This window comes from Acyrthosiphon pisum, chromosome A2 (assembly GCF_005508785.2).
Source record: "Acyrthosiphon pisum isolate AL4f chromosome A2, pea_aphid_22Mar2018_4r6ur, whole genome shotgun sequence".
In the NCBI taxonomy this organism is placed as follows: Eukaryota; Metazoa; Arthropoda; class Insecta; order Hemiptera; family Aphididae; genus Acyrthosiphon; species Acyrthosiphon pisum.
This window is the reverse complement of record NC_042495.1, coordinates 37316038-37328881: the sequence shown is the minus strand read 5'-3', so window position 1 is coordinate 37328881 and position 12844 is coordinate 37316038. Positions and strand designations below refer to the sequence as shown.

Below are 12844 nucleotides of genomic sequence, written 5' to 3'. Positions count from 1 at the left end.
ATCGAACAAGATACTGAAGTTGAAAATCGTAGCATTATTTTGACTACTTATCGTGTACACAGACACAAAAAAAATAAATAAAAAAAAACACACATCATTGTAAAATCAAAACATTCATCGCTCCACTCAGAATCTAAAAGGTGAATCTATGTGATATTTAACCACGATAATCTCAAAAACTACAGGTGTACAGAACCGTTTTCAATAAAAGTTAAATCAATAGATTCCTGAGAATCGCAGGGTTTTTAATCTACTTTTTTAACTGATTAAGGATGCGATCAGAAAATCGAATAATTGTTTGTTTATACCTGTAAATGGTTTCCATTGGATACAGAAAAAAATCCTTTAGCAACTAGGCTAGTGACTAGAAGCATAGATTAAACAATAAACATATTAAAGTAAGTTAGTAGGTGTTTTACTTCTAGCAAAGATTAAATATATTATATAATATACTTATATTTTTCTATAGTCACTATAACCGAATCGCCTTGCATTGCTGTATACTATAGTATTTTTATATAATATTTATTTGTTATTAGATTATACAACAAAAGGCAATGGTCTTTTTTTGTAGCTTATAAACTCCGACTTTGACTAAGTTTCAGTCATCACAATAGTATAGAGATTAAGTTTGAGGTGTCGAAAATATTGCAAGTTCTATATCTTAGCCGATTGGCAATGGTTGAGATTTTAGAATACACCAGTCACCAATGTAGCGGCGTATTTTATGTTAGTACATATTTTTATCTCGGGGAAAGTCGAGTTATACAGATAGTATCTTATAAAATAATAGTAGGAATAAGTGATTTTTTTTACCTGGACACGAGTTGTGATGTTTTTTCGTGTCAGAGGCGGTGGCGGTCGACGAGCTGCCGGAAGAGGAGGCGACGGTGCTGGAAGCTGAAGCTGCGTTTACATCGCTGGCGGTTCGGTTCGATGAGATCGTGTTACCGGTCCTGCGCTTTCTGAGACCATACGTGTGTACAGGAACTATGAGTTTGGGCCTAGGAATGGCGAAATTGTCTTGGCCACCGCTGCTGCCACTGTCGCCTGCAGTGGCGTTCGCGGTCGATGGGGATACGGTGGTTTCAGTGGCAGTGGCGACGAAGGACGCACCCGCGTCCACGGTTAACAGTTGTTGCTGTTGGTGGTATTGTTGTTGATCATCACCGTCATCGTGGTGATGACAATGATCTTTTTCCTTGTTGTGGTGGCGACGTGGTTGACGGTTGTCGTTGTTATTGTTGTTGTGGTGATGGTGGTGGCTGAAGTGATCGTCATCGGAAACGACCCGGAGTAGACGGTCGCCACCGGTGGCCACCTTTTTGGGTGCTGGATTCCGGAACGACAGACTTTTCTTGATCTTGGCCGCAGACGACCGGCAAAGATCACGCGCTGCCGCCGCCGACGCTTCGGCCCGCTGCTCGTCCAGAATTTCAGCGGCCACCCGCTGACGAGTTCGGTACCGGTGTGCGGCCGTGTCGTGGCGGACGCTCTGCACGCGACTCAGTGGTTTGGCCTTAGGTCGACGGGCCGAAGCGGCCGCCCATGCCGCGGCGTCCTGTTCTTCTTGGCTGCTGCCCGTGCTGTCGCTGCTGCATGCCTGCCGCTTTTCTGACGGATTCCTGCGAACGACCTGCGTTCTGCCTCGACTTCCACCACTGCCTTCACCATGGTCGTCTTCGTCGTCTTCAGTCCAACCGGCGACAGCATCGTGACGCTCTTTGCTTCGCGACCGCAGACACCACTTCAACCGGCACTCTTGCCAACTCGCCTCGTACGAGTTCATGTCGTCGGACGGCGCCGGTTCTTTGGAGATGACGACGTCGTGGTCGTGTTCGTGATCTTCGTTATTGTTATTTTTGTCGTTGTTGTTATTGTTTTTGTCGTGGTCTTCGACGACGGCTTTGACGTTATCGTTATCGTCGTCCTCGTCCTCGTCCTCGTCCTCTTCCTGTGTCGCCGCGACCAAAGGTACAACCTGAGTAGCTTTTCCCGGGTAAAAGACGAAACAGATTTTCATTTTACGTCCATAATCATTGCTGCTGTCGTCCGATAGCTATATTATAAAAATACTTATTTTAAAAACACGACGCCTTCATTTTTTACGTCATACCACTAACTTGTCATTGCTCTTGTTCTTCCCACACATTACAACCGAACTATACTAGCAAACATCAAACTAGCTAACAAAAAAGACCTTTTTATGTGAATAGAAGAGTTTTCATTTTTATTATGGTGACTGCTACTACCTACTTCTTTTATTACTACTATTACAACTTTACTGCTACTATACGGGCCATGAAAATAAATCAGTGCATCACCCGACTTTTATAAACCTCTATAAGTTCATAATTCAAATAGGTAGATACTATATTATTGGTATTTTTGATATTAGCTATCAAAATTTGTCCAGTGATGCTTATTATTAAGAAAATCGGATAACTAGTGGACCGGCTTAAGTCAAGGTGAAAAAAAAAACATTAATTCGTATTAAAACACTGTCACGCCGATTTCCTAGGTACCCTATACCTAATATATATATATCATACATTTATACAGCCTTATATATATTATACAACCTAATTATTTAATTATGTAAAATCATTTGAGAAATCCGTTACGCAATACCTAAACGCAATAATAAATCTAATTAACCAAAAGACAATTTAAGAGTAATGTGGTATTGTAGTAAGTTAATTTTAATACGATCATTTGAAAACGAAAAAAGTTGTTTAGCAAATTAATGAATAAATAAGTAATGGTAGATAAGTCTACATAAATACAGTGATAAAACTACAAAACCATATTATAATGTATAAGGTTAACGGCCAATATTCAGAAATGTCTGAACACAATAAATAAAATAATTATTAGCAAAATGTTAAATGATTGATTATTTTAATGCATCGTAACGGCGTAATAAAAAATGGAAATGTCCACGATAAATATGACCTGCTTGACTTTTCACCCTCTACGATAACTACGAGGATAACTACATTTGGTTAAAATAAAATCTGATATAACTTTCTATATTACAAAAACAAATATATTGGGCTTTTTCGAATACAAATGAAATAAATGCATCTAAAACTACATGAATAGAGTAGCCTTATGTACCTAAATAAATATTAATATCATTCTGAAGGAGTCGTTTTAAAACTGTGAACATTTTCCCACTGAGATATTTACGATGTCATTGAAATGGAAAGAAATAATTTTTGTTATTGTGCTACACGTCATGTTTAACAAAAATCGGTAAACTTAATAGTATCATGTCTGTAAAGGTAATTGCGGGTATAATAGGTACCTGTACTTTACAGTACGTTTAATATGCGGTTTAATTCTGCCTGTTCAAAAAACTCATCTATATGCCAACAACTGGTGGCACTACCGCATGGTATTATACTATTAATTATATACCTATGATAGGATTGTCGACTTTTTGATTTTTCAAACGCGCCTAAATCTGTCAACAACTTTATTGATGTATAATTATGGTGTTTATCGACATGTTTCTGTGTACTCCATATTATATTGTAGCCACTACAGTCTACAGACAGTGTCATGGTGACGAATACTAAATGGCATAATAAAAAACGGTTATCTAAATAGCTCTGAATACCAGGATTAGAACTCAAACCCCTCCCGATATGCAATAAATATAACATCTATTCTATTTTTAAAAAACCATACACATTTTCGAATTCTTCGATCTCATAGAGCACAATATTATATTATAGCCATCGATCTGGAGTTGAAATATTTACAATGTAACCAAAAACAAAAAAAACATCACAGGATTTCAAATATTATAAATATCGACCGTTCGCGGTTTTCTAAAACGAATGATCACAGAATCACGCGTTTTGCGGCCGTCGGACTATTGTGAAATGTTGGTTGACTTTCATTCTCCGTTACCTTGTCCGAGACACGATAACACTATCGCCCGGCAGCATAACAATCATTATAGTAATAGCAGTAATAGTAGGTAGTTGTATAGCAGCAGTAGTACGAGTGACTATTGGGATAACGCTGGTATTTAATACCAATGATATTATTATGCATAGTGTTCAAATTCCCCACAGATCTTTATAATATGACCTCGGAACAATTGATAATTTTTATTTTTCGATTTAATCTTTGCCGAACTGATCGGACTGACGTGTCTACTGGTACCGACACAAGTGCCGTTTACGCTGATTAATATTATGTGTATCGATACATGACATAAAAATGTAGCCACATAGGTACCCGAAATCATGGACGGTTGCACCCAGCACCGTTTCAGTCGAAGGGGAGTACCCTCACTTAGATCACCCGTTATTTCTCAATTCTTCTCGGCCATCGAAATCATACCCTTTACACGATTACACAACGTGCACGCACATACACATACATCTCACGTGGTAGGAGAATTCACGATTTTACGCATTTGTTAACACCTACGTTTCCTTTGATAGTATATTATGTTATATTAAACTACGTGTCTGTGAGTACTGAATACTAGCGTGTGTGTATTTTTTTATAATAAATCTCAATAGAAGCGTAGGTACCTACAACGATTTCGAATGAGATAACGTTGTTTTTTATGCACGCTTGACGCGATTCAATTAAATGTCGGATTTGAAAGATTAGCGGCCGAATTAGTCAATAATACGTATAATGTTTGTAATTCGATTGCGACTAAATACTATATGAAAGCACTTCGGACTGCGCACAGAAAACTCTTTGGATTAATATGTCATTGCGTGCAGCCGTACAAGTACCTACGACGGCGGTTCAAAAATTGGGAAATTTGTTGAAAACTAAAACGAGGTGGAAAAATTGTGTACGTCACGTTACCTACCGAAAAAGCATTATTTGATTACATAGCCACATAGGTATCTACATAATTATTATGCTGATATAATTATTATAGGTAGGTACTAGGCATATCCGAGTATTAGTAACGTGCTCGGTGTTTTCTTTTCTACCGTTAGATACCTGTATTATTTTGGGTCGCAAGTATTAACAGTAATAATATCTAACACCGATGGATCACGCAGTCACTGCTCGATAAGACAACGAATTGAAGGCGTGCGCCGAATACGTGTGGTCAGGAGATAAAGTCGGCAGACACGACAACACCACGTACGGTATAACGGATATGCAAATGCCGATGACGGAGCGACCGCGGTTTTAACCGTATACCGAGGTCGTGCAGAGGCGGAGGGTGTTTGGTTTGTTTATCAAGCCGATTTGTCACGTTTTTTCGACGTCTAGAAGCACCCACCATCACCGGTACTGAGTACGATACTCCCTGTTGTTCACTTAAAGTCTGGCCAAACACTAATACTCGTAGAAATACACGACTATATTCTCGTTCCGGGGAAAACCGATCTGAACACAATAATCACAGAGCAATGACACGGTTGTGAGTGAATAGGAAAGACACAAAAACCATAGATATTAAAAAAAAAAAGGAGACGCGCTTTCCGCTTACCGTTGGAGAGGGCCGAGTTTCGGCGAGGTACGTACAACAGTTGTTTTAACTGACACTTAGACGAATCGTCGAACGAATACACTCGTTAAAACGACGACTGTGTGGCGAAAACGGACGGGAGCAAGAAATGATTCTAGAAAAAATCGAAAACGCACACAAAGTTCGGACGAACGGACGGATTGACGCGAAACGATATTGCATGCGCGCACAACACACGAACGAGAAACACACCGGACGGCGACCGCGCACGAACTGGTGGTGGACGGGCGGGCAGACACTGTTTGCGTCGCGTTCTTTTGTGTCCGGCTGCGCGGAACAGCTGGCGGTGGTTGGCCGCCGGTGTGGTGTAGCCGCCGCCGCCGCCGCGTACGCGCTCCGCTCGCTCACCCCCCTCCGACAAGCGCGGGCCAGAAATACGAAAAAGAGAACACACCACACTGCCGCCGACGACGGCGACGCGAAACCGCCCGAGACGGTGGCAGGGGCAGGGGTAACAGCTGCTGCTGCTTGTCTACGGTTCGCCGCTCGCGACGTTCGCACCGCGAACGCTCTGTATGCTGCATACGGTAATAACCATGATGAGTGGCAGCCATGTGTGTGTGGGGGGGAGGGGTTGGCGTTTACTATTTTTACGCACCGAGAAGAAAGCGACGACGGGTTTTTGTTTTTTAATTCTAGAAGTTTTTTACGGACCGAAAGGGGCGATGATTTCGATTTTGGTTGCGATAGAAGGTATTCCCGGGAGATAGAAGTGTCCGTTTCTTCAGAAGCTAACGGCGTTATCGTTATCAACCTTTATATTTAAAATTTTTTTTTTATCGGAGAAATCTCAATCAACCGCGAGTGTACCACAACGTACAAGAATATTATAAATTATAATACGTGCACGTTCGGCTTATTACAACAACCGACCTTGGGACTTGAGTATGCATTACGATTATAATTGTGGAAACAATAATATTGGAATGATAATGCACAAGCTAAAAATATATTATAATAATAATACAAAGTTTTTCTAAAACACCATAAAATACCATGATGTTTGATGTCTGTTCACCGATTAATTGCTTATACTGGCTATACTTGTTTTGATCTGCTTTATATATTGGCCAAAATGTGAATAATTCATAATCACGGTGTAGACATATTATTATAGTTCATTGTAACAATGCAAAATGTATCACGACTCACGAGACGGCAATTATTATTGATCTCAATTTTTTATAAAAAGCTTATAAATATAACTTGTGTATCCGTATTGCTCGTATAAGTGCTGTGGTCATGGACAATAGCAATACTAACTGTGCATTCATTCAGTATGATTTGGCACGTTAATTAAAAAATGACATTAACGCGTCAATCAGATTTTCACGTAATATTCAACCTAACATTTGTATCAATAATAATAATAAAATTACACATAACCGAATCTAATGTTTACTAGTCTATTTCTACACGATTCCAAAATTAATATTATTAAGTAGAGCGTGTCTAAAGAATTTACATGTTAATGAGACATTAAATATCAGGTACAAATGATCGAATAATTTCTCATAAGATTCACAAATGTAAAATAAATTCATGATTCATGTTTTACTTTTGATTCAAAAATGTGTGTATTAAATATAATACAATAAAGTATGTAGTTTTCATTTGACAAATTGTGTGCAGTATAAAAACATTGTATGAAAAAAGGTCATTGACATTTAGTTGGACTAAATGTAGAAAGATTAAAATGCTATACACTCAGCGTTCGTATATTGAGTACAAAATATGTCTAACACTCGTCTAACAATTATTTTTATAATCAAATTTTAAAAACTTAACTATAACATTAACACATATGAAAATTTATAATATGTTGTATTAAAATAAAATAATAGGTATATAACTTAACTTTATGCCCAAAATTAGCTCACAAATTAGTTGTATTTGTACTTTGTAATACTATTTTCAAACAATACTCCTCTAAAATATTTGGATGACAACTTACTAAATAATCTCCTGTTTCCAGCCCCCTGCCAATAAGTTTAAAATTGCTTATGATGGTCGAGATTTTGTAAAAACTAATGTGACTGATTACAATTTATTGCTTAATTGTTTTTAACAAATTTCTCGATGAACTCTGGAATTTCGTTTTTTATCTAATTGTTAATTCATGTTTAGATGTATGTTATTTTACTGTGAAATGTCACAAATGTTTTAAACAAAAAAATAGAAAAATGTTTTTCAGAATCAATATTAGGTTATAAGTCCCGCTTCACTTAGCCACTTCACTAGGCCAGTATTACAATCATCGGTATGCTTCGATTTCGTTTAACCGGCTGATAACAGATTTTATTACAGGCTGAATTCGGCCGGTTAGGAGTCGGTTAAATTTAATGGGAGATGGTAATACTGGCCCTTAATGTCTAAAATATAATTTTTCGCATTTTTAATCAACTAGCTGAGTTCTTAACCAATTGAAAAACCAGTTAGTCAATGACCAAAATCAACATGATTGAATATAATTATTCATAATCAAATATCCGTATTAAAATGTATAATATCTATACTATATACTATAAACTATACTTAAAACATGCAAGAGATAAATAAAATAATTATATCCAAATAATAGATATAATAATATATTATATCAACATGTATCATAATATAACGAGCATAATATTACATAATTATCAATACATTTTATTAAGAATTAATTATTAAGTTAATATACATCTAAGCCAATTTTAAATGAAGATAATTATATATATATATAATGAACTGTTTTATTATTACATCTTTGTTTTATTTTCATTTATTTTATATATATTTATTTATTTACGGACAAATTTTCCAATTTTAAATACATTTATAATAGTAACAATTTTAAGTTTTAACATAAATAAGCTTTATCAATAGTTAACATTACATAAGAACAACACTATAATAATATATACAAAAATCATAATATCTAATACATACCATAATATAGACAGTAAACAGTGAAATATAGTTATATAAATGATGGGAATATGGTTTACTTTAATAGATTATGATCATCAAAATTGTTGCCATGAAACATAGTTAAAATATTACAGTATAGGGTTCAATATTGTTTTTTTAAAAGGATTTTGGTATACATTGTATGCATATAAATCTATAAAAGTACAAATAATGTAGAACAAAACATGGACTTCAAATTAAATTTTGTATGTTGAAATAAAAACAATTTATTCGTATTTATTAAAAACCGATAAAATAAAATAACCTCAAATATTCAGTCGAAAGATCAATGTACAAAATACTTTATGTGTGTTTGGAATACATAGACTATAGAGCATAGATCACCAACAAAATGTGAGTAATATAATATGTACTAAATTTAAATAGTATACAAAATTAAAAATGTATTTTCGCATATAAAAGTCTCCACAATAATATTGTTCATTAATTATTAATGAAATTATAATACTTTTCTTACATTGCATAAAATCCCAAGAGCTAGGACTTCCCGGGGTCTAGGGAAATCATAAGTTCAGACATTAAAAGCTGATAAGGATTGCTTAATTGCTCATTATTATGAGATATAATACAAAGGAAATTTTTAGTTTTAAGTTAACCACAAAACTACAAAAGTAAGTAATGCGATAGTAAGATAAAGTACAAATACATATATATTGCAAGTAAACGTGATGACGATGCATTGCTGGCTATAGATTACTTAAAATTTCCAACATTTTAGCGGTAGTATATTACAATGATATATTATCATATACTTTTTTTAAACGGTTCAGGTACAGCATATCAAAAAAAAAACTCAAGGTAATTCACAAGCTTGTCATCGCCACAAACAAATATATATAGAATAAATATGAATATATATACCTAATATAAATTGTTTTCATCATTCGAGAATGAAATTATAATTTATATCTTATCTAACTTAATTTGAAACGTACTACCGACGGCCGTGTCATACTGTCATTTACAGAACGAATACAACAGTCCCATGTTGCCAGCAGTTACTAGTTTGCAATCACATAATTATTTTACAAACCCAAATACAAGAAAACAAAAGCGCAAATATTTGTCACCGAAGAAAAATTAAGATAATAGCTAGTTAATTCAATAATAAGATGTACAATACATGAATAAATTAGCCAACGTTTAATATAGGTATTCGGTAATAATGGCAATTTATTATAATAATATTACGATTGTGATTGGCCTTCGGCTACCATTCCGTTTCAAAAATCTTATGCATGTGTCATAAATAAGATAAAGTAAAGATAATTAGTTGGGGGCGTAACTTTTCATTAGTTTTGTGATTTTCAAGAATTTATTTTAAATAAAAATATAAATAAATCACCTTAGAGATTTTAGAGAATCTTACTAGGTTTGTCCCAGTATGCATAAAATAAATTATTTCATTTAAATAGATATATCATATCATATTACATTATATTATAATACATATTATATTAGAGTCGAAGATATGCACTACAGAACGACGTTACGTAGTTGATATAATAATAATACAATCTTACAAGTCTCAAAAATGTTTTTCGTGTTCGAAAAATAATCGAAATATATATAGAAGATTACTGTTGAAAAAATAATAAAATCCCTTCGACGTCGTTCTGCAGTGCAATTTTGTTTGGTGTTCATTGAATGAGTCCATCTATTATATATTATTATTAATGTATCGAGCCGCGGTTTTCATTTCGCATAGATACTTAAATTTGGTGTCAAACACGTATGAGAAGTTCAAATTGAAAAAAAATGACAATTTATAAAACACGTCTTGAACCCCGCGGACAGAACGCAGAACGAGTCGATCGGTCGCATACAATATTTTAGTCTCGGCGGTGAAATATGCACTCGCAAAATCAGAACACCCATACCGTTATGGTGTTGACGAGTAATGACAATCATAAAATAACATATATGCCTATAATTTTATGCTCTCTCGTTTCAACGTCAATCATCGGTCATCGCATGTGGAAAACGTCAATTGATAGAACAAATTTCACTGTTAAAAATATTTCCACGACAATAAAGATCACAAAACGCATGGTTTCCATTTCACGCCTTATCAGTAGTACAGGATAAACGTGTTAAGGGTGAATTTTTTCAGAGTGCAATGGTACACAATAACATTTTTTTTTAGTTAGAAAATGATGAATCCGCCACCCCCCCCCCTGATTTTTCTTTCGGGAAAGCCCTGGTGACACCCATTTTTACAATATAGTTAAGTTACGCTTAACACAAAATATTTGTTTTCTGGTTTCTCAAAAATATCCGTGACATCCAATATTATATAGAGCCTGCAATTTATGTAAATATTTTGAAAATTGAATTACTATTACTGATTTCCGTCAAATATTAATAGTAAAACAGTCCAGTTTTAAAACGTAGGCGAGGCAGAGGAATAGTCAAACGAATATGTACAACGACAAACAAGGTTATAGACTTTAGACACTCTGTTAAAATATCATAATAATATTACAGGAGTATCACAATAATAATAATCGTCATTCGTTATTTCGACAGCGTACGCCGAACAATCAAACATGCCAAATACCAACACGCGTGTACGTTGAGTTGCCACATCAATTTCGCGGTAGTATATTAGTATATTGTTTTTTAGCATAATAACAATTAATAATAATATATTAGTATTGTTTTACTTCCCTTATTAGTTCAGCGTCAACAACGATTACCGTCATGGGACTTATATTATCCACAATATCGGTATAATAATAATATTATCATAATAAAATACCGACACGATAAAAATGTACATTTAGATTATTGTAGTAGTAACCAAGGTCGTGGAATCATATTGCAGAACGTTATCAAATTGTTATACACACTTAAACACGTCACATATTAGGATCATTAACGATGAAAGTTCAATCATAATGCGTTCTTCGAGTTTTAGCCATGTACTGAACTATATATATAATAATATAGTCGTAGGTAATCAATATTAGCTTAAATTCAATTATCGTCTAATATCATTAAGTATGATTGTTTTTACAAATTTTCGTACAAAGTTAAAAGCCTATAATATTCACTTGAATTATTGAGAAAATGAACAAACATATTTTTATTATAACTACATATGTACTACATATATACTACGCGTGATATATAAAAACCAACATATGCATTTTTAAACTACTTTTAGATTCTGAGCGGAGCGATGAAGCTATTGGTTTTACAATGGTGTTTATTTTTTATGATTTTTTTTTTTTATATCCTGTATACAAAATTTCTACCAGAAGGAGCGCTTCGATTTCAACATATAGTACCTTATCTTTTAGCAAATTGGATCAAGATGGTACTTTAAAGACGTCATTTTTCGATTTTCTCAATATTTATTTAATACCACGGGAAAAACCACCAAAAAATTACGAAAAAACGCTAAAATGGGATTTTAGTTTCTAACGCTTTATCACCATAGAAACGAATAAAAAATTATAATATTATAAGATTAATTCAACTTACATGATAAAATAAATAATAATAATATAAAATATCCAGACTGACAAACCGTCTCCGCTCAGAATCGTTTTTCTTATACAATGATATTATATCATTGAATTCAACTTTCAAGTCTAATACAATCCATTATACAATGACCCACTTGCAATCTACTGTACAGCAAAGCGACATCCACTTACCTGCTTTTTTATAATTTTATTTGTTTTTTTAACGTTTTATTGGCGCTTCATCTACTCGTGAATTACAAATACTAAGGGGGTTCCAGCGTATAATGTTTTAAGGAGTAACATTTAGGCAATTCACACGACATTAACATTTGAGCTATATGTCTATGTGTGAGTAGTAAATGAACATAAGTGTGTGTATTCGAGAATCGCTGTAATACCGCGTCGAGCAAGCGCCGCCAGATGCAACACTCGCAAACGCACGCACAATATGTCAATGGACGGCGAAAAATTAAAATATTCTTGTTTGCATTACTATAAAAACTACTAAAAGCGGTAGTAAATTAAACATACTTCCCAAACTTCGATTGTAATTTTGAAAAAAATGGTTGAATTTATAAGCTTCTAGGCTATATGCTCTTTAGGAATCACTTTTTGGATTTAAAATCAGATTTACCCAAAATAAATACAAATTTAAAGCAATTATTTCATGGGAATTTTGAAAAAAATATTAATTTTAAGGTCTTTTAAAATTGAAAATTGAAATTAGACTTCCTTAAAAGTCTAGAAATTTTGTCAGAGTTCATACATGTATAAAAAATTAAACTCAGACACTCTGAAGTATGTGTAATTTACTATCGCTTATTGGTCTATAAATTAGAGTCTATAAATTAAACTCTAGAGTCTAGATAAATAC

The 12844-nt window shown here is 34.4% G+C and overlaps 1 protein-coding gene across 1 annotated transcript; it reads right to left on the bottom strand.

The window, feature by feature from the left end:
- Positions 1–42: 42 nt before the first annotated feature.
- Positions 43–7030, bottom strand: LOC115034340 (probable elastin-binding protein EbpS). The gene is made up of 2 exons (XM_029491011.1): positions 5486–7030; positions 43–2059 (listed from the first exon to the last, which is right to left on the bottom strand). The coding sequence occupies exon 2, from the start codon at positions 2021–2023 to the stop codon at positions 764–766; it is 1260 nt and encodes a 419-aa protein (XP_029346871.1). The 5' UTR covers positions 2024–2059; positions 5486–7030; the 3' UTR covers positions 43–763.
- Between the last annotated feature and the right edge of the window lie 5814 nt (positions 7031–12844).